The sequence below is a fragment of the Falco rusticolus genome, chromosome 1, assembly GCF_015220075.1.
Source record: "Falco rusticolus isolate bFalRus1 chromosome 1, bFalRus1.pri, whole genome shotgun sequence".
Lineage (NCBI taxonomy): Eukaryota > Metazoa > Chordata > Aves > Falconiformes > Falconidae > Falco > Falco rusticolus.
In genome coordinates, this window is record NC_051187.1 from 67,780,048 (window position 1) to 67,803,367 (window position 23,320).

Genomic DNA, 23,320 nt, shown 5'->3' on the forward strand with positions numbered 1-23,320 from the left:
ACATTTTTCTTCCCACCAAACTTAATTAACAAATCACTGTCATTCAGCCCACGTGACATGCTGGCTCTTGAAGAGTATTAATTAAATATTATTTGTTACAAGTCAAATTTATTTCTTTGTAAGACTTCATCAATATAAGTGTAAATGCTGAATGTAAAGTGTAAATGCTGCATGTTTCTGACAAAACATATTCTAGTTCTAAAACAAGAAAATCATGTGGTACGCAACCCAGAGAATCAAAGGAGTGAAAGTAGCTTCAGGAAGTAATGGGAAACAAAAAGCATACGACCTACACAGCATCTCATTGTTTCCTAAAGACAGAACTCACAGTGTCTCCATTGAAACAAACACACTTGTTATTCATCACTAATTGATTTAAATAATAGATTGTAAAAAAGAGCAGAATTTGGCCCTTCCAGTGGAAGCACTAATGTAAAGTTGAGACTGTAACTTTAGGTTGCCTTCTATCACGTTATTTGAAACCAATTAATTCTATTCTAATGTGCACTTCATACAACGTTATTAAATCTTACTCCAGTACATGGGATCAATGACAATATATGGGTCTTTAGAGCATCTCAACATTTACATCACACTGATGGAAGCTGTTATGCAACTTCATTTGCCCTGAATCTCTTAATTCTAAAGAAATCAGTTGTACTTTTCTAGCATGCCAGTGGTAGGCTTATCCATATTTGCTATAAGGCTTTTATCTGGGCTTTTACGGAATAAAGGTTGTGCATTGATTTTGTGCAAGGGAAGAAAAAAAATCCCTCCTAACAATCAGTCAGCTATTTCAAACATGAATAATTCAGAAAATGGAAAAGAAAAAAATTCGTCTTTTGGCTTGAGAGGAAAAAACGCCAGAACGCAGTCATTTAAGCTTACGCTCTCTAAATAAAAATTCTGTTTGTTAGACTTCATTGTAAAACAACAAGCAAATATATTCATGTTCATAAACTCATCATGACATTTCATCCAACACTGATTATGCCATGTACTCCTTAGTTAAAAAGAGCTTACCTGACATGTCTCCAGCAGGAATGTAGGTATAAATTGAAATAACCCTAAGCTACATTACTCACACAGATATGTCAATTTTCAGCGACTGAGGTACCTGGCAAAATAGTATTCAGAGTGACTAAGAAACAAAGCAGGAGAAACCATGAAAGTTATTCTGACAGCTGTAATCAGAAGTGTGAAACTAAAAAGGCTGCCTTTAGTATCTGCAACTAAAATGAGATACTATTACCAAAGCAACAGTCCCTTTAAAAAGTAAATAAATATTGTTCAAGTTTTCAGGAAGTGGATGTTAAAAAAAAAATAAATTTACCTGATGCATTACCAATTCATCACTGCTACTACCTGCATAACCCTTGCAAGAAAACAGACCAAAGTAAGACCTATAATAGTAAGACCTGTAAGGAACAAACTTTGGGGCGGGGAAGTCAATGTCTTAGCACAGAACACAGCAAGACATTCACACTTTACACCAACTGTGTCTGACACCAGTGCACTTTCAAAAATCCCATTATACAGCATATAGGAAAAAAACCCAATCATCGCTCGTGTGTGAAGCACTTCTCTCTAAAATCCAGGATTGCCCAAATGGATATTTAAAAAGCGTCCTTAATTCTAGAACAGGATGCTCTGAGATACATTTTCCTATTGGAGAAAAATGACCCAATACCAACCAGCAGCGACCTCCTTGCTCCGTGCCATATTAATTAATAAAGATTTCAAATCAATTCTTGTAACTATCATCAAACTTGGACATAAATAAATATACAGATCACTTTGATACAAAGTTTTGATACACTTCAGAGTGTTAAATTCAAGTTCATTGTTGCAATGAAATATTCAAAACCAAACACGATCTCTAATCTGATAAATGGATAGCAGCCAAGCAGAGTTGGATTTGTCACTTTGATAATTCCTGACCTGGACTCAAACCACGTAAAGTAAGCTATATGCAGAACTGCTCACTATTGCCTGGACTAAAATATATTGTTGGCTTTGTTGAAGAAATTCACAATAACACTAATGCCCAACGATTAGTATTTTGATATCAATAAAAGACTTAATTGTCTATGCAAGACACAATTAGAATTATTTCGGTGATGGGAATTTCTCTAGCATGCATTACTAAATACTGAATAAAAGTCAGTTCTGGTTCCAGTTCATCTTCTTTAATCTGTTAAAATATAGGACCTGCTACATGTTACTGCTATCGGGTAGCTTAAACAGCTCAGATTCTTGGAAAAGAGCTCTTCTCGTGCAATTGCTATACACTGTTCAAGGTATGTACAGAAAATCTCTTCAGGGATAAACTAACTTGTATTATCTATATATCTATTATTGACAGAATATCTGTTATTAGGCCTGTGGTTGCAAATTACTCTTCCCTTTCTCCATGCCCCCATCCCCCACCCCACCACCCAGCAGATCACTTTCACTGCCATTATTATCAGGCATATTAAATTTTCAGGATGCACAGTTGTGGTTTCCAGGTCTCTATCTCTTGAACTGTGTTCTTAACTGGGCATTTTTACAGTTAAAATGACAGAGTAGAAGCATAATAATGTTTCTTGTACTACAGCAACAGAGAAGCAGATTTGTAATCGACTCACAGCAATACCAGCAAATTTAATTAAAAAAAAAAAAAAAAGACAAACAAACACCAAGCCTTCAGTCATTAAAAATCTCTTAATGACATAGGGAAAAAAATGTGTTACACGTATCTCTAGTCCTAAACCAGACGTTTTCTAACTGAAGAGACTGTGCAAGGCAGCAATTTCCCATGCAGAATAATGCCACCCCTATAGCTTACCTGCTCCGGCTGTGAAGGTGCAGGGTGAGGAAGAGCACGATGTGCCGCTGCCCTTCAGCCGTGGAAAGCAGCAGGTTTATTTCATCGCTCACTAAAACGCGCCGGCCGCTGTGCGATCAATGGCTTACGGGAGCGCAAACAAAGCGATGCCGCTCTGGAGAAGCATCGTGTAAACCAGTCATCCTTGACAGCTCCTGCTTTTCGGCAAAGCCGGAAGGATGCAGGACTCCCCGGGAAAACGCTAACAAAGGAAAACCGGGAGGAATTGGACGGAGCCGGGTCCAGCCGTTGGATTCCCCGGCGGCGGTCGAGCAGCCCCTTCGGAAAACCGCCCGCACGGCCCCTCGCACCTTCGGCGGAACAAAGGCGGCGGGCAGGAGCCGGTGGCGGCTCCCGTGCGGGGGTGTGCGGCCGCCCGCGCAGCCCCCGCCCCGCCGCGCAGCCCCCGCGCCCGCAGGCGGCACAAGCGCCCGCAGCCCCAGCGGCACGGCCGGCCAGGGGCAGGGCAGCGCGGCCCGGGAGCGGCCCCGCACCCGCACCCGCCGCACGCCCCCGCCCTCCGCGCAACAGCGGCGGCCCCGCACGGCCGGCGCCCCCCAGGTGCGGCCGGCGCCGAGCGAAGCGGAGCGCGAGCGCCGGGCTGGGGGCGCAGGGGCTGGGGGCGCAGAGGGCGCGGGGCTGCGGCGCGGCTCCCTCCCGCTGCCGGCTCCGCAACGGCGTTTGCGCGGGGACACCGCGCGCGGCAGGGTCCTACCTGTCCGCCCTCCGCGTGCCGCCGGAGGGGACGCGCCGGTGCCGGTGCCGCAGCCGCCGCCCAGCCCGTCGGAGGCGGCCGCCGCCGCTCACGGGCGCCCCGCAGCGCCGCGCCCCGGCCCGCGCCGGCGCCTCTCCCGCATCCCGGCCGGCGCCCGCCGACTGGTACCGTTCGGCTTCTTTGTCGGCGAGGACGGGGCACGGCTGGGTTTAGCCGGGTTCACCGGGGTCCCGCGCCCCCGCCCCCGCCGCGGGGGGACCCGCCGCCCCGGGGACTCGGCTCACAGCGAGACCAGCGCCGGGGCGCGGCGCCTGGCGGGTGCTGCAGCCAGCCAAGCGCTTATCCCCTTCGTTCACCAAAAAATGGGAGGAACTACAAGGAACAAAACGAACATCAGCGGCTGCCCAGCACAGCAGCGCAGAGAGCAGCCTCCCTTCTCCCCCGCACCTCCAAATCCGGCGGCTGCATCGGCTCTGCTGGGTCCCGCTCCCCCAGTTCAGCTGCCTACGCCAAGATGTTACGGTGCTGGACACTGGTCTCCCCAGTTTCCCAAGAGAATGCGGTAAAATTGGACACTGCTCTTAATTCCGTCCAGACTCTGCCACTTTATTTGAACCAAATTGATCGTGTGATTAACCATCTTCCACTGCTGAGAAAGCTGTTTTGCCAGCCGGTTCTTCAGGTCCAGATGCTCCCTGGACAAAAGGGCCGTACAGCTTTGGATCCTGCCTGTCTGTAACTTTTTGGCCCAGCCATGACCAGTCCACCTGGCATTCTCAAAAGGAACTGGGTCTTACGGAAAAAGAACACCCACGCTGGGTCAACCCTAAAAGCCATCTCACACGTTTTATACCAATAGTTGGTAGTTTAAAGGAAGAATGTAAGTTTAGGCAAGCATTTATTGATACTCTTCCACTCCTTAGTGATTTCCAGCTCAGTGAATTCCTGAGTGAGACGTGATTTGTGCAAAAAAACTAGCTCTGTGACTCTGGAAAGAATATTAATCGCTAGGGATCACTTTTTCACCTGCAGTATTCTAGAGGTGACCAGAGGTTCAGTCCGTTCCCTTTTCAGTCCCTTCAAGACTAACGCCATAGTGTACAGGGCACAGATGACTCAGAAATGAAGCTTATGCACCAGATCTGGCACGTAGATGGCTGTTAACTATATCGGCTACCTTTGCATTAGCAATGACACATATAGGTTTTTATATCCAAAATATATGGATCCAAACCACCTCAATTACCAGAGCTGAATTTTGCAGCACTCCTTCGAAGGATTCAGGGGGGTTCCTGTGTTTTGCTTTGCTGCTGTCCCAGCACTTACACGTCTCAGGCAGGAGAACTGCGTGATACAGATGGAAAACTTCAAAAGTAGCCACCAGGAAGGAGCTGAATCCAGCCTTTGCCAATTCCTTCAAAGCGGTCAAATGCTCAATTGTATCAGACCTTTCGTGACAAAGGTCGATCTTTTCATTTTCCTGGAGGAATATATAAGCTAAAATGAGAATTTTTTTTTTTTTTTTTCCACCTTAAGAACTAACAATTTCTGGGAAGTGTGCAGCCACAAACCTCAATAGCAAAGTGATGGATGGGCTTCAGGAACACGTGGCCTTATTAGCAATTCTTTCACTTTGAGTTCATGAGCTGTATCTAGAAGTTCCATGGAGAAACCCGAACCTGTGAAGTATGTGCCACGGTCGCTAGAAAAAATAGGGTCCACTAGGTTGGCACAAGACACCGTTTAAAAGCAAGGAGCAAGCCAGCAGGTGCCTATTGAACATTTTTATTTATGCAAAGGAAATGAGTACAAATAAAGAATCGGCGCATACAGGTACAGTCCAGTAACCCACACATCTCTTCTCAAACAAAACCAAAGCTCAATGTCAACGTGCTCCTTTGGACTTAGAGGCTCAACGAAAACCTCCTCCAAGAGCAGTACCTGCTCTGCCGAACTTAGAGCTGACTAACCACGCTTTTGTTTGCATTCAGGAAAAACGGCTGTCCCTGCCCAGCAGTATTAAAACCGAGGAGAAGCTGCCACTGCCATTCTCATTTTTATCACTTTATTTGCCATCATACCGTACTAGTTAAAGCAAACAGTCTAATCCCTGCACCGCCACCTTGAAATGGTAAAGGACCACTGCGGACAAACCTGGTGGAGCAGCTCTGCTCAGATGATGTTGAGCTAGCAGCACACACAGGTGGGACAGGCAACTCTCATGTCATAACTTCCAAAACTCACCATCTACCTGAGCTGTAACGTACACATCGAATATTGAGCAAAACAATGACAATACAATTATTTTTTATACTCACAGTCTTAAAAAAAGTCAGAGATCATAGTATAGATGATAAGGGTCGATTTCACTACAGCTGGATAGGCACTTACCTAATCACACTACTGCTGGCGTGATTAGGTAAAATGTCCCAGTCACAGAATTGGTGCCCCTCTGGAGACCATCTAGTCCAGCCCCTTGCTCAGACCAGGGTCATCTACAGCAGGCTATCCAGGACTGTCCCCCACCGGGTTTTGAATACCTCCATGGATGGGGACTCCACAACGGGCAGCCCGTTCCACTGTTTCACCACCCTCACAGGGAAAAAAAAAAAAACCAAAACAAAAACAAAAACCACAAAACAATTTTTCTTCTGTTTAAATGGAAATCCCTGTATTTCGATTTGCATTTTCAATTTGCCTGTTGTACCTCCCCTGGACACCACTGAGCAGAGCCTGTCTTAATCTTTTTGCTCCACCCATCAGGTATTTATGTATACGGAGATGTTCCCTGCTGAGCCTTCTGTTCAAGGCTGAACACCCCCAGCTTGCTCAGCCTCCCCTCATGTGTGAGATGCTCCAATCCCTCAATCACCTCCGGGGTCCTTTGCTGGACTCACGGAGAACGCCCACGTCACGCTGGGAGCCTTGCAGATGACACTGTGCCCTTGGGTAAACCGTGCCTGCCCTACCAGGTGGGAGCAGCCGGTACCCAAGCATAGGGCAGCCACTGTGCAAGGAGCGCCCCACGCACTGGTGGATGTCGTGACAGAGAGAACACTGCAGCCTGCCAGAAGATAGAAGGGTGGGTTTTTTTCCCCTTTGTTACTAAAACAGTGCCGGTAACACACCAGTGTTTCAGCTGTTGCTGAAGAGTGCTTGCACAGCATCAAGGCTTCCTGTCTCGCCCCATTTATACTGGGGGATGGATGGTAAGACTTCAGGTCCAGGAATCGATACTGCTGCAGCTATTATCTTTGTGCTGCCCAGGAAGGCTCAGAGGATGAAATGAAACTGGGACATCTGTATACATAAAGCTGAAAGACCTGAGTACCAAACCTGTGCACAACTGGTTTCTTACACTGTTAAGAGCGAAAAGGAGAGAGTATTAAAATTCTGTCCCAAAGGATGGTTTAAAAAATACAAGTCTGTGGTCATCTGGTTTCATTTAGGAATAACAGCATTTAAATAGCTCAGGCTTGCCACATACAATATTTTATACAGAAAACAGTGTGTAAATTGAAAGACTGAGGCCCTAATCTTAACCTTCCTTAATTAGCATCACACAGGAATCTCAGTGTTTCCCAGATTTAGGGCCACAGAACAGTTAAAACTGGGTTTTTCCAACTGAACCCTAGAATTGCTTATTTAACTATTAGGTTAATTATCTAAATTTTAGGGACATCCTACTAGAAAAAAATTCTAAGAATTTCTTAAAGACACATTATGATAATTTTAATTGAACAATTTAGATTTTACTATAAAACCCGTTCTTCTATTCTCTCCAGATTTGTTTCTGACAATACAGTTTCTTTGTTGTGTAAAGAAACAACCCCAATGATTATTGCTTTTCCTTTTATTTTTCTAACATTCTTTTTCCTCTGTCCCAACTGCAGATAACAACATAAGACTGGCAACTTGAGTAGTCAAGACTCTTCCCATGATTTCATGTCTGCCCCACTCTGCTTTCAACTCACCCCAGCTAAGGACTGAACAGGTCATGAGATTTCCAGGATTCCTTTGATCTTCCAGAAGGCAAGGAGAGCACAGAAGCTTCTTGGAGCCAAGTCCAGGAGAGTCATCTTAATATCCTGACCCATAAAAGGCTTGTTTCATTTGTTTCACACATGATATATATGGCAATCCACAGATTTAAATCTTCCACAAATTTGTGCTTGTTTTATACTTCATAAAACAAAATACTCAATTTTAAAGCAAAGCGGTGTAACTACTACTTTTATTCTACTTGCTTACAAAAATGCATACAAAATAACAGTAAGAGAAGGTAAAATGACAGCTTTACTAAAGTCTGAATATTGGTAGTGTTTTAGTTTTAGAAAGCCTCACAGGCTTTGGTCACCAAAATGATAACAGTTTTGCTACCACCTGCCCTCAGCGATCCACTAGCTCTTCCTAATTAATATTAATGTAAGAATTATTTAATTGAATTGCTATGATTTTAATTGTAATGTCAAAGTATCTATGTTTTGGTAAGATGAAATACAGTATTTTCAATCAAATAGAACACTTATTTTTTTCTTAATTTAGGTTCCAACTTAGAAGAGTTTATATAAAAAAATAAGGTATTTAGAAGTCACCCCTGAAGCCCTCGAGAACAGAACATGAGTTCTTTCCTCATTCATACTGAACTGCTTCATCCTGAATAATTAACATCAATTAGCATCAGTAGAAACTACTGACTTAATTACAAACAGTATTAACGCATAACTAACATTTAGAAATGACAGCCTCCCCATTCCTGTAACTGGCAAATAAGAGACCTAAAAAGTATGGGATGCACCCATGTTATTTAAAACATTTTTACTTAAAACAATTTCTTCCAATGGCTCAGAAGCCTAATGTGGTACGAATATTTTCAGGTACTTCTCAATTGGTGTTCTAAGTTGTTTTTAATTAGTAAAATTTAATACATATAGACACATACGAGATAACTGACAAAACACAATATATGAAAAAATATATCTATACACCTTGCAACAGTAATTATTTATCTATGGATATATGAGACAGTACTTCCAGTTAACACAATATTCTTTTTAATTTCTAACTGTAATAATCAGTGTAAAATAGACAAAATCTGAAAACAAAACAAATATCTTTTTCCCGTGTCATTTAAGATGTTGTTTACACCTTAGAGATGCTTGCAATGCCAGCTAGAGATCACAGGGGTTTTATTCAGTGTCAGGCAAGCAGAACACTACCTGTCGGCCAGTGCAAGGATGTACAATAATACATCCTCCCACTTCTAGTCCTCTGCATGATACCTATGAATACACATCACGTCAACCTGAGTGGTCAGTAACTATTACAAAACTGTGTATGTTCTTGAATAGAAGAATGATTTGATACACAATTATCTGCACAGATGGACTTCAAGAACATATCATTAGATAGTGATTGCTAATCACATCTTACCCCATAGCCCAAATTTGAAATGCCCCTCTGCTAAACAGACCAGATATTTTAAAGATTAGTTCTCACTGTACTTACCTCATAAGTGTGTCACAACATAAAGGTCTGTGTCACCTTTCCAAAAGCTTGACATGAACTGTGTGAAGGAGTCCAGGTTTTTTCTGATCTCTTAAAGAACAGAATTTGAAAAAACTCCAGATATGATCAAAAAATTTGAATATAAAATATTTTAGAATTAATTTTATGATATTTAAAGGACTTCAATACACCTTTAAAAATATAATTTCTCTCTTCACTTTTTATTTAATATTGGGATAATATTTAAAATGCAATTTCACACAAAGATTAAACAAAAGGAGATGAGTAGTTATTAAAGGACAAAATTTAATACAGAATAACTGATACATTTTTTTATTAAGAAAAGGTACAGTAAACAAAATGCATTCACAAAATAGATAATCAATACTTTTAACTATCATGAAAAATTTCCTGTAAACAAAAAACACTTGTTAAAAGACCAAGCACAGGAAATCATCCTAAGTATAAAACATACACTGGCTCAGCATTTTTAAGACAATCACGCATGTTATTCAATGTTAGCTCACACCAAGATGAACAAATTTCTGTAATCATATGAAATAAGTAAACAGAAATAAAATAGTAAAATGAAAACAAGAGATTGGCATATCAAGTACTCATTTCCTTCCTATAATAATTATGTTTGCAAAATAGTAACAAAACTTTGCCAGTCTTGAAACAAAACCCACCAACCAGCCAGTAAAAAAAGTCACCCCAGCCAGTGGGGAAAGCAGAATTTTGCAAAGTTTATTACTTCATCAATTCTCAGAAATGTCAAAGGCAATCACCGCTTTGAAGAAAACAGAGGTAGAATACAAGTCAGCCTTCATAACTAAAAATAAAAAAAGTTCTTGTAACAAGGTAATGCTTCAGTTGCTCACATACTGGTTATTCCTTGAAGGTCACATTTCTAGTGGAGAAAGAAAATATTTGAGAATAAAAGGTATCTATTACATTTTACTACTAAATATTAGCATAAAAAGTAATAATTAGATTTGGCCTCCTAGTATTCTCTTCTGTTATTCCTGAATATCAACTATTAGCATATCACCTAAAACTCTACATTCAGCTTATTGACACATTGTACAAATGCTTAACAAAGTAAATGTGACATGGAGGAAGATAATGTTTTTTCATATTTAATCAGAGTAGAGAAAAAGACAGTTGTAACATGACAAAACAGTAATTACAGAGCACACTTTACTGTGGTAAGCTCCCAGGAAGCAATAAATCAGTCGGGTGGAAGATGCTGATAGTACTACTGAGATCATTCTAATGTAATAATCCACTGATAGGTTTAAAAGTCAAGATAGTAAAGAAAAAAAAAACTGTATGCAAATTCAGTTGTTAAAAGCCGTTTTCTTTAAAAATACATACTTCATGAAAATGGGCTATTTTCTGATAAGATATGGTACAGAGCTGTCATTGTTAAAACTAAGGATGCAAATAGTAGGATAAAAAGAGTTCACTATATGGTATTCTTCAAGTATAGCGACTGAACTATTTTTATCGCTCTTGCGACTTCATGTAAAGCAAGGAAGACTAAAGACTGTTTCATTCCCGCTATCAAGATCTCATTTGCTACAGTTTCCTTTTTTTTCGCTTTATCCAAAAACTGGCAGAAGAAGAAAAAAATTACTGACAATGTGGATCATGCCATGCTGACCTCAGTTCTCAGGAAACCTGTGGTTTTGTTAAAGTAAGCTTAAGAATAAGCTGTATGTATTTACCAACAAAAATAAAGTTTAAAATCTTATTAGTTTGGAATTCTGTTTCTTGGAGTTTAATAGTTTTTATTAATGAGCTTTTATAGTATACGATATAGCTGTTACAGCACACATTTCCTGAACAAATCACTGTTTATTTTTACCTGTCCTTCCACCCTTCACTGCAGTTTATTACGCAGTATAGGACAGACAGGATATGAAATCAATAATCAGACCTGTCGCATAATGGACATCATCTAAAACAACAATGATCTCTAAAAGGACAAAAATGTCAGTGAAAATGAACAGGTGAAAGGTTGATTTTGGTTTCTTTTATATGGACTCTAGTGATCACAATCTTAGACATTCATAACATTCAATCAGCTACAATGAAAAACGCATTAATTATTTTTATGCACTTGTTTTGGAGACATTTTCATCTAACATGTAGGGTTCAAATGCATTTTAGTTAGACGCTCTCCTATGGAGTGCCTTTCCTTCATTGTTGTATCTGAGAGAATTTCATGGCATTTCTCTTAATATGAGCCACTCACTGTTTGGAGATTAACTATTTACAACAATAAATCGGCAATATATATTTGATATAATTAATGGTAATAATAAGCAGGCAATATATATTTGGAAGCTGACAGCTGGTGCAAGGCCATTAACAAAAACAGGAAGAGGAATACATTACATTATATAGTCTTTGGAGAGCATATGCATCTATTACTTCCAATCGGTATTTCATAGCAAGAGAGTCAACAAAAGAACTCAGAACCACCTAAAGAGTGTAAGAATTTCATATAACTAAAAAAGCATTATTTACAAGCAGTTTAAACTTAACTCTTAAACCGAAGCAATCTGCTAAAATCAAATTGCTTACTTTTCAGCTGCTGCTTGATCAGCTGTCCTTAAAACAGTACGTTCTGGAGAATGTGAGGGAGACCTCAATGTTGAGCTGAGAGGAGATGAAGCACGTAACGATGATGTAGAGAGACCATGTCGACGCATTTCTTGAATTGCACGCTCTCTACCAACAGATAGCAATTTCAGTTACATAACACTTTGGTACTACAGGATGTTAAAGGACGAAAACAATTCCTCCCCCCCCCCCCCCCCCCCCCATTTTTATTTGGCGATTTTCACAATACTTTGCAAAAAGCCTGGTTTTCTCTTAACGTCACCCAACTTCTTGTTTTCATAAGAAGGAATTATTTTTTTAGATGCAATGGTAAACTCACAAAATGTATAAGGGAATTCAGAATTGAAATTCAATATTGAAAAAAGCACAGTTTTAAAGGGAGAAAGAAGAAATGAGCAGTCACCTCACTGAAAAAAAAAGCATCTTACCGTTCAAATCGTTCAGTTGTCAGTTGCCTTTTTAAAACATCACAGTCAGTCTGTAGCTGTGCAACTTTACTTCGAAGTATGGGAACCTCTCTATTACAGCTGCTTCTAAAAAAAAAATCATGAGAAGCAACAGTTTCTTTTGAACACTGTCAGCTAGGAGTATAGACAAATTAGAGCAAGATAAAACAAAAATAGATACTGAACATGTCTTCACACAGAACCAAATCAAAGACAAATTACAGTGAAAACCAAGTGAACCCAACAGAATGTTTCTGGAAGAACATAAGCCGAGAAAGAAGTGAGAAGCTGTTGAGCCTCTCACTACATCCTTACTACAATATATAATGTTCTTTCCTGGAAAGATAAACACAGACAAAATAAGTAAATCCTTAGTTTATTGATTTACTCTCCTTTGTTGCAATACAAGATCCTTTTCATATGTAGACTTAAAAAAAGAAGAAACAAGCAGGAATTATCCACAAAAAAATACAAATATATACAGCTTCAGTAAAAACTGTATCAAGTAGGCTGGAACTATCTGGGTAGCAATGAACACAACTGAAGTGTATCTAAGTAAAAGCTGTACTAATGCAAGCTCAGACCAACAAAAGCCAGAGTCTGAAAGTTTATCAACTACACCCTTGATGTTCCGGCCCAACTGTTTTAACTGCAAGAATCAAAATAAAAGGCTGCCTTGAAAAAAATCTGAAGTGAGATAATTAAATATACATCTTAGAAAACCATCAGCTTGGATGACTCAATGTTTGTTTGCAAAAAACATTAATTGCATTATAAAGCAAGCAAAAAAACCAACAACAAAAAAAAGTAATTGAGTGTAAAATAAGTTGTCTAAACCAGAATCTAGACAGCTATGTTATTCCATAGATTCTTCAAAGCCAATATGAGGTGGAGTGTTCCAAAGTCAGCTCTGGAGAAGCAAAGATGTACTAGTTTATGGCTAAAGCACTGGAGTTGAATTCTGAAAAATGAGTTCCATTCCTAGCTCAGTCACAGACTTCCTTGTCTGGTACCCGCTGACCTCTGACTCTGGGAAGATGCAGACTACTCAAGAAATTTGATCCAAAAAGAACCACAGAATGTTTTTTCCTTTGTTTCCTATTAATCAGTAAAATTCCTAGAACGGCATCTTGATCCAGTATGTTGAGAACAGACGCAGAAGGCAAGTGGTCTCGACGATACATTATTCTAAGTCCTTCAGAGACAGGCATATGCTTTCAGGATGGAGGCAAGAATTCAGGGTCAAATATCATTATTGTAAAATAAAGAAAGCAAGCAAACAATTTTGTGAGTTCTGAGGTTATTCCACGTCAATGACATTTAAACAAAATTATGATCATGAAGTAGATTACTCCAAAAATAAGAAATATTTTGATTTGGAACCCCTATGCACAGCACTCATCATATAATAAGATTACGTGATGATACACAGTATTTTCACAGGACATCTGGCTCTTTCACAGATAGACACAGATAGCTCTCAAGAAGTGGTTTAGCTATTCAATATTCTCTGTTTATTTAATACTTAATCACAGTAAAGCCTCAAGTTCTCACTTACTGCATTATCACCCAAATAGCGCTCCCAGTAACACAACTACTCACTCTTCACAGAGCTCGAAATTACAACACTGGAGAACTTCACAAGTCAAACTTAACTTTGAGAATCCTTCTGAAGTCAGAGGTTATCAGTACCATTTTATAGAGTGGAAGCACAAGCACAATAAGGCCAAAACTGTAAATAATGTTCAAAAATATTGACACACGATTTTTGTCAGTTAGAACTGAAATTTTGCTAAGTCAAATGATTTTTTATACTTCGCAAAACACAAACATAATTGTCACATACTTCAGTCACAGCTGTGAGCATTTAAAGTTCCTGTTCTTTACACTGCAGCTACCAGAAACCTAATAGTCAGAATACTCTCCAATATAAGAACGTAAAATGTAGTTCAAGAGTAAGAAATTTTGTGTTCTCTTAATAATTAAATACTTCAAAGCCAAATAAAAATAAGTCTTGCTTAAAACACAGCTGAATTAGGTTGCTTCCTGAAGCCAAGAAAAAAAATCAGAACCTGGGAGAGAGGTGGTTATATATTTTGACGATTGATTATACTCTGATGCAAAGGTTAAATATCCAAATCACACTGTAATGCATACATATATTTATAGATGTACTCAACAGATAAAAAAAATTTACAAGTTATCATGGGTTGGCTGGTTGTGTAGTGGAAATAATGTCTGCAACAGATCAGCTACCTTGCCATTAGGTAGTTATATCCATTAAGAGGTTCAGAAAGAAAGGATTTCAGTGATTGCACTAAGACAGCAGAGTTGTATCAGACAAGTGAACTTCAGGAGAAGCATCACCTCCTGTGCCTCACTGATGTGAGAAAGTCATGACCAGCAGAGAAAGTGAAGCGACTTTTCTGGAGTCAGACAGGACAAATCCAGAGAAACTGAGTGCTTATTCTCAAGACTTTGAAAACTCAGCAAAGGCTCCTTCCTTTTCGAGTAGATTTCCTTTGGAACCCCTGTGTAAGGTTTACTGATTGTATTAAACTATGTCCACCAGAGTGCTGATTAATGAAAGTGGTATGAAAAATCTGTACAGAAACTAAGTAGACGATGCCATGAAAGGCCAAATAACACTGCTGCAAAAATCTGCTCAACCATACTAAACACCAAGAATTTGACATTCTGACTAAGTGTTGCCACACAGAAAAATTTTCTTTGTAAACCACGTAACACATACATACATACACTTGCTAAAACTTACAGTTTGCTCTCAGCCAGTGTTAGCTTGTCTTTCAGTAACTGAATTTCAGAATCTTTCTCATGGGATGTTAAACGGTTCTGAAATTCTTTGTCTCTACTAGTAGCCAGCAACATTTCAAGGTTCTGAACAGTAAGTCTCTCACTGGATAACTGCTTTTTCAGCAATTCAGCTTCTGATTTTATATCTTCTAATTCACCTAGAACCTAGGGCACAATTTTATACATTATTAATACACTGGTTTATAAACACACAGTTCTCTTTCGTGAAGGTTATTATCAAAACTGTAATGATTAGAAGTTTCATAAAAACTAATAGGAAACTGAGCTCGCACAACAAATTAAAGCCTACAATTATTTAAAACTATACTTAGTTAAAAACTATTCAAGCTGTACATCTGTCAAACGTTTTACTGGGAGATGGAAAAGCTCAGGTAAGTACCCAGAACACTAATTGGCTTTTAACAGCAGTAGGTTTTGGCACAAGTACAAAAATAGTATTTACTGTATTTCAGTCTCTGACTAGTTTAGCTCACAATTAGCTTTTTGGCTTTTGCTGAAAATGTAGCAATGCTTGTTTTCCTCATCAGTTCTATGAAAATAAACAGATGTTGTGGGGATGAAAACGACTGTTCTCAAAGTCTTTAATATTACAGTAACAGAAAGCCTGACCAAGTTACTAAGTAAAGATACAACAATCAGCTGTAAAGAAAAAAGTTGAGAAATGACAGGTATTTAGAACTGTTTAAAATATTTCAAAATGTTTAATGAACTTCAGCGGAATCTAAATTTCAATTTAACTAAAAAAAAATCCATGAGGGAAAACTATTTAATATCTAAATAAGAAGGGCACTATTCACTTGTTATGAAAATTTGAGCAACAGTACATAAACCCCCAAAAATATAATTAGTCTTTGTGGCATTGCAAAAACTACTGAAGCCACATTTTATAGAAATAATGAATGAAAAACTCCCTGGTTTTGTAAAAAAATCATGGATATAGATCTGTGTACTGCAAAATTTATAATTTATACACAAATGCAAAACAAGTGATGCAAATTGACTTATATTGCTCTCAGAAGTAATTCTGTTCTCCAAAACCATTAAAAGCAAAGGAAAATATTGTATTATAGCAAATTGAATTTGCCTTTGCTGCTTACCCTTTCATAATCCATGCTTTTGGATGTCAGCTGTCGAGACAGAAGTTCTTTGTTAGACTCAAGTTTCACACAGAGTTCCCTTACGGAAGCCAGGTCCGCCAACACAGAAGACTTATCCTGATTTTCACGTTTAATATCCTCTTCCAATACGGACATATTTTTTGTAATGGAGGAGATCTGAGATTCATATGCTTGATGCGCAACGATATGCTAAACAAAGACAAATATGGATACCCATTCAATGTTAAATGTGGAGTTAACAGTTTTCTGTTGAGTAACAGGGTTTTAATACTTTTTTCCCCCCTTCAAAATTAACTTTCCCTATAAAATTGACTTTATATCACATTCCTTTCCTCTTTTCTACCTAAATCAAAGCTAAGAACAACTAATAAACCACTTACGCAATTTTTAATCACCATCATCTTAAAAAAATTATACAAGTACCGTGTAAGAGTGGAATAAGGCTGGACTCCAGCTTCAGAAGAGAATTAGAAGCTTAAAACCCCCAAAACACAATCTGTCTTTCACTCAGCTTAAAATATTAAACTCTAACTTTTTTTAGGCTAATTAAAAGCATGAGACAATATATGGTCAATCCACAACTATTTAACTCCAAAACTTCCTTGATCTCCATGAAGTTATTGCTTCTAAAATATAAACCTCATTATTTTTTATGCTATTGGTTGAGTTTTCAGAATTATGGAATCCTGATTCTGAATTTGGACTACTACACCAGATTTACTTCAGCCAACAATGCTTCAAATACATTTCTTAGAAGCTTTGAATGAAGTAAGAACCAAGCTTACAAAATACCCATAAAGCTAGCTGACAAAAATATTCATAAAGCTATATGCTAATATTTTGAAGCAAGTAAACTAAAGGTTCTTACAGAGATAATAATATAACAGCAATTATCACCCAACAGAAGAGATCTAAGTATTAAAATATATGCTGCGATTCTAATTTTGAGAAAGCAGGGAAAGGAGAAGCAAAGTACATATAACCAACATCAGTTACAGTTTCAAAAAAAGCAGCGTTCACATTTGAAGCATTCACACATAGAAATTAATTTCCCATTAAAGCATTAAAAAGAGTATGTTGACTTCATTAAAGCACCACTTTCCTTGACAGAATTTCATTGCACAAGTTATTACCCCTTGAATCTCTTTTTCCAGAAGTTCAACTCTCTCCTGAAGATGTCTCCGATCTGTGTCTACAGAAAGGAGTTCAAGTCGTATTGAGCTGCTTTCTCCTTCAGCTTGATGAGCCTTCATTTCCCAGTCTTCAGCTTGTGTATGGAGCATTCGGAACTTCTCTAACAATTCTTGGTTTTCTTTTTCCTAGATGAAACAAAGTCACTCTGCAGTGATGAACTGACCTTTAAGTTGCTTGATCTTATTTCATGCCTACTCCCTACAAAATCTCCACCCCACCCACCCCCACCCCAAAAGTAGACCTTTCTCCATTTTATTAATCCCAGTATCTGGCAATTCCTGAAGGGCGTCATCACTTTTGTCAGTCCAAATAATAAATAAATAGTGATGGCATTCCGTTTTATTAAGTGGAAGTATTCACACTTAGCAGTTGTTAATGAGTTTCAAAGCTCCCAGGAGAGTGGTTATTTTGGATCTCTCTGCACTGTCAAGGGTCACACTACTGAGATGTACTGATCCTAGTGCTGTTTTTTCCAAGAAATTCCAGAAAGAGTAAATTGTCAGCTCTTTTACTTACTGCTATCTTACAAATACTTATGTTACAGTAACGCCTGAAAGACTGACAACCTATTTGGGCATATACACCTAAGTAGTGTATTGTAAAAGTACAAAATTGCAAGCTTTAATGCTTACAAGTTATGCTGTGATAGAGTAAGTGTTATCTGTGAAGGCAGTGATTTTTATTTATTTTTTTCTTTATTTAGCTTCATTCCCTTCTTCCTCTGTTCATGTAATGCACAGTGGGATAAGCATGTTGCTAGTATGAATCACATTTATTTAATGAGGAAGGCTACTGTTTTTGAAATTCCTTCTGTGTTTCCTGCAGCACTTGGAAGGTGCAGACAGAATGAGGCAGAGCATTAAGAAGCAGAAATTCATGATTAAGCAAGTGAACACTGTGCAGAAAAGTAAATCCTTGTTCCCACAGGCAACATCTGGATGCAAAAGTAGACAAATTCCTGAAACCAACCTTTTGTAATTGATTGGTCACTGGCTGTACATGCTACAGTTTCTTGGTACCTGACATGAATAACTGGATTCTTATTTTCCAAAGATCCACATCTTTAGCTGAAGTGCTTTAGACATATGTTATAAAATTCTTAAACACTAAACTTCAAGTGCCTCAAATTGAGAGTTCTAAGCTAATACACTACTGACCTTGATTTTTTTGCTATGCTTTAGCCTCTGCTTGTAAAAAGTTGAATTTACATGCATTCATCTAGACATGCAAGTCGAAGTCAGATCAAAACTCATTCTTTCCTATTCAAAGTCACATAATAAATTTGCCAGTTCATGTCTTGACATATAATCATTTAAAACAAATAGATTTAAGTTTTAATTCACACACATCACACTTCTGAATCAAAGTATCAGGACAAAACACAATTTAACAAGAGCACTGTTTTGTCGGTACGGCAAAAACTCTGAACTCTACATTCATAGAGAACACATTCCTCCCATGTGCTATTTTTACACTTTTCTGCAGAACTACATACAAAATTTCTGGTTTTAAAAAGTGCAAAATATTTAAAACCATCATATAAGCTGCTTGATGCCTACAACTGTGAAAGAGTACCAGATATGTACTAGTTGCCTTATTGAAACTCAAAGCAAAACAACATTCAAACATGATTTGTTTGTCATTCTCGAGTGTTATGGCCAACTGAAAATAATCAATGAAATTGTGATGTGCCAGAATTTATTAGTGCTTCAGGTATAATAAGGTTTTATATGAATGCACTAGTAGCTTGAAACACTGCACAGGAAAGAAGGAAAAAAAGAAGGAAATGGGACAGGCAGGTAGAACGGGACCCAACCCATACATTTCTTACTTTGACTATTGTATCCTAATGATAACGTGCTATACTCTAAAATTAATGGATTTATTGAAAGCAGTAATAACTGCCTACAGATTATAGTTTTACCTTTGAAGCCATCAAGGTCTCAAATCTGGAAACTTCAGTTATATAATTATGAACCCTGGTTTTCATTTCTTCTTTTTCACGTATCGCATCTTCAAGCTCAGTACTGATAGCCTAAAAAGATTACATAAAGGCAAAACAGTGCATTGGAATAAATTAATCACGATATATTACTGTATCAGACTAAACCAAAGTAATGGCATATGCTCTAGATTTTATTATCTTCTACTTTTTAAGTAATTTAGTCAAATCCCTTTGGGATTTATAGGGTTCAAAAATATCCTCTATTACCTCATATACACCAAAGAATTTCCCAGGCAAGAATAAACACAGAAAACAATGATTATCATACCAATTCCTAAAATCTGTAGCTTCCCTGATGACACACCCTACTGATCTTTGGAAAATTCAACATATAGATGTTTGGGAGCTGGGATTCTTCTAGCCTTAAGACTCACTGTCCCTGAGCAAATGAAAGTTTTGTGTCACTAGAAAATCAACTTTATAACAAAAGAACATTTATTTTAAAGAAGAATTGCAAGATAAAATAAGTAAATACATTATTAAGATCATATTCAGACATCAAAAATGCACCATAGAATTTGTTTGAAATGTTGGAACTGCTAACTCTGGCCTTCTCAGGTTCAGCTCTCATCTTTCTCCGAGTCCTCTAGCCCACAGAGCCAAAAAGGCAAGTATCACCTTCTATCCTCACTATCAAATGTGGGAGAAATAGAGGATATTGTCTCATTTCTTTCTCTTCTTTCTGTAATATATTAATATTCATTAACACAGCCTTTTCACTTTGTCCCCGATTTGGCATATGCTGAAATCAGTCTGTTTGTCTTTGTGGTAGCCTTCCCAAGCACACTGGGAAAACTTTAGTCAGCACATTATGATAATATTTATTATGGTGCACAAAACCAACTCATTATTCCCCAAATGACATGAGGGATTAACAAGACCGAATGGCTTTCCAATCACTTCAGGCTCTCCAAGCCATGTGTCCCAGACCCAGAGAATTCCGAGGAAGAAGAGATGGAGCAATGATGATTGCGAAGAGTACAAATGGACATACACAATATAAGCCCCTTATGCTGCTGAAAGAACGAGCCTTACACACCAGCAGTTGGTTTAACTTGTGAACTCCCGGAGAACATCTCAAGATGAAGATGTCACAATAATAATAATAATGATACTCAGTTTATTTCACTGAATCTCTCAACTATTTCTGTCTGGCAAAATTTTAATTTAACACACACCATCAACTTGAAAGAGCTCATCTTTCCATAAAATAGTCAATGATACCCTATGGAAACAGGTAGTTCCCCAAGGCATTAAAGATTTTATTTCAATTTTGATTCCATAAGTAATGTAAATTCAAGTCATGCCTTTATAGCATGCACTTCACAAGGAAACTTATTTAGCCATCAGCAGCTGAGAGGGAAGGTAAACCTCCGAACTGGAAAGCCGACTATGAACGAATACATGAATCTACTCAGAGTCCACTGGGCAATCATAACCTACTTCCCACCTGCTTCTTGGTCTAAAGCTACTGACTGGTAGCTGTTAGCAGGGAGGTATATTATGACTCTAAACTGGCAGAGAGCTAACGAAAGATGAAATCATATAAAACTAATACAAACAGAAATAAACAACATAAAACTCTGCAAGCAGTCAAATAAAGTACCTGAAGAGAATGTCAAAAAAAAAAAAAACAAAAAACCCCACACCCAACCCAAAAAACCAACCCCCCCCCCAAAAAAAAAGCTGCACTATACAGCTGAACTCTAAGACACCACCCTCACCATGACACCTACTTTACCAATGCAAAGACAATCCAATAAGAACATTTCTCCAGGGAAATAGAAGGCACCTTTGAATTCACCATCTAAAAACCCCATACAACCTTGACACAATGGAAAGGGAACCCCTCCTATTCCCATTGACTGTGCATCCTTACCCATTCCTGAAATCAGGAAACAAATCCAGACTATTCAGGGCTATCATACCTTAAAAATAAGTTTTCTTCAGTCCCTCTGTCTTGTAGTTTTTAAGCCCTCTTATATTTTCTCATCCAACATTAACCTTTCCAAATTCATCAGTGAAAGCAAAGTTCCTGCAGAGCAACACACATGAATGGCAACTGACCTTGCCAGAACTGGAAATTAAAAGCCTGCCAATACCTCTTGACAGCTACCATTGCCAAGGCTCACAGAACACTAACATTAAAACCTACGTTCCAAAACATTCTAATTTCAAAACATGGCATACCTCACTCAATACATCCAAGCTTCATGGAAACTAGATGGATGACACTAATGAATCCACTATGCAACAGAACAACTTCAGACGTGCTAGTAATCTCCACCCTCTCCCTTTCACCTGACTAACAAATGGTATCTGCTTTTGCAGTTTCTTGCACTCTCTCAATAATACCTGATTCACAGATACTAAAACCCAATTTTTACCAAGTACATACCAACTACGAACTGATATAACCAATTAACATAATTTCATTATAGTATAAACAATTATATCCTAGATTTACCTTATTTAGATTTCTTTTTTAACCTGGGGAAGGGTGACTAAACCTTTCAAAAGCTTGTCTGTTTCTCCCCTGCTGTATTGATAATGCTTAAATAATTACTTCTACAATTTCTGCCCAGTTTCTTTTAATATCCCAGTGTTCAAGAAATACCAATAATTAAACATACCGAATCAAAATTAGGGATATAGTAGTTTTGATGTACCACTATATGTAAACAAGCAATAAATAGTTTAATACTTTAGTGTTATGTACTGGCTTCATACCTGGTTTTCTCTAGCCATTGTAGCTAGGTCATCTTGCAATCTTCTGTTTTCTTTCAGAGCTATTTCCTTTACTCTTCCTGTTTCTGCAAGCTCTACATGGAACGTATCAAGCTGGCGATGTAAGCTAGATATCTCACGGTCTCTGTTGCTCAGCATGTCCTTCATCTGGCTATTAAAAGAAAATCTTATTTGTTTCTTCTTATACTATACCACATACTGCTGAAAATGATCAGACATGGATTCTGGATATGCAAAAGCTTATTTATTTTTTTTTTAAAAAGGGTAGTTCATGCTCTCTGAAGGCTGACAAACTGACTGAACAATCTAAAGATGTAAAATGTTAATATGCACAAATAAAGTGGAATGTATCTTCAGCTTCGAAGATGTATCTGATAAGCCGTATCTTATTTTGCAAACGGGAATTAGATACTTGCATTCATCTGTGTTTGGTAGTGGTTACAGTACGTTAGCCATTGTATATTTTATAAACTATAAGAGATGACAGCTTACTCTTGAAAGACAACAATCAAAAGAGTAAGGAAGAGATTAACAGAAAAGTAGAAATATGTGTGAATTTAAGCGAACTTGTGTTAGTGTTCTGCTCCAGATAATTCATGTATCAATGTACCAAATATTCAGTTACATTGGTTGGTCTTCAGATGCTTAAATATTGATGTTTAAATATTTTCTTTTAAAGAGCTATAATTTTAAAAGTCATACTTAAAAAGATGCAAGAAGGAGAGATCAGACGAAGGTCAGCATAAAACTACATAAATATATTTTAATTAAAGCTGGAAGAATTAGCTTGCCTATAATTAATAAGTGTTCAGCTCTAGGTTTTACCTGGGTCAGTCTCATAATATCTAGTGGAGTACTTAGAATGCTAAAACGCTACTTCTTAACTGAGAATTAAGAAATATTACCAATTTAGGAAAATAAATATAGCCAAACAATTGTTAATAGCTGTCTTAACAGTATCTTAGCAGCCTGCAGTATTATTGCAGGGAAAGTTTCTTCAAAAGGTGTGTACATCTTTCTCGACATAGTACATTACTTGACTTAAACAGAATTAACTTAATTTCACCAAAATAACTAAAACAGCCATCTACTTTAACTTTAAAATGACTAGATAAAAAACCCACTAAAGACGACATCCTAGTCTTTACTTACTCTGTTGAGGATTCCAGCTCAGAGAGAGTTAAACATAAATGAGCAATTGTTTTTTCCTAATAATAACAATAAAAAAGTTGTATTAGATATTATTACATT

General features: G+C 38.1%; 2 protein-coding genes across 14 annotated transcripts in view; both read right to left on the reverse strand.

Annotated features, from left to right (window-relative positions):
• CRACD (capping protein inhibiting regulator of actin dynamics) overlaps nt 1–3,645 on the reverse strand; it is a 131,876-nt gene extending 128,231 nt beyond the window's left edge. The window contains exon 1 of one of the 2 annotated variants that reach the window (XM_037382519.1): nt 3,585–3,645. The gene's annotated coding sequence lies outside the window, so the exon portion shown is untranslated. Of the gene's footprint in view, nt 1–2,830; nt 3,292–3,584 lie in introns of those variants that run through there. The other variant, XM_037382513.1, reaches the window with a different exon arrangement.
• Nucleotides 3,646–9,378: 5,733 nt separating this feature from the next.
• CEP135 (centrosomal protein 135) overlaps nt 9,379–23,320 on the reverse strand; it is a 37,002-nt gene continuing 23,060 nt past the window's right edge. For 7 of the 12 annotated variants that reach the window (XM_037382726.1, XM_037382682.1, XM_037382706.1 and 4 more), the window contains 9 exons: nt 23,222–23,277; nt 22,052–22,220; nt 19,241–19,351; nt 17,256–17,441; nt 16,102–16,311; nt 14,946–15,148; nt 12,152–12,256; nt 11,685–11,831; nt 9,379–10,002 (listed from right to left, as the gene is read on the reverse strand). In XM_037382726.1, coding sequence (XP_037238623.1) covers nt 9,981–10,002; nt 11,685–11,831; nt 12,152–12,256; nt 14,946–15,148; nt 16,102–16,311; nt 17,256–17,441; nt 19,241–19,351; nt 22,052–22,220; nt 23,222–23,277 — 1,209 coding nt within the window. In that variant the 3' untranslated portion in view covers nt 9,379–9,980. Of the gene's footprint in view, nt 10,003–11,684; nt 11,832–12,151; nt 12,257–12,513; nt 13,384–14,945; nt 15,149–16,101; nt 16,312–17,255; nt 17,442–19,240; nt 19,352–22,051; nt 22,221–23,221; nt 23,278–23,320 lie in introns of those variants that run through there. The other 5 variants (XM_037382667.1, XM_037382675.1, XR_005103567.1 and 2 more) reach the window with 5 other exon arrangements.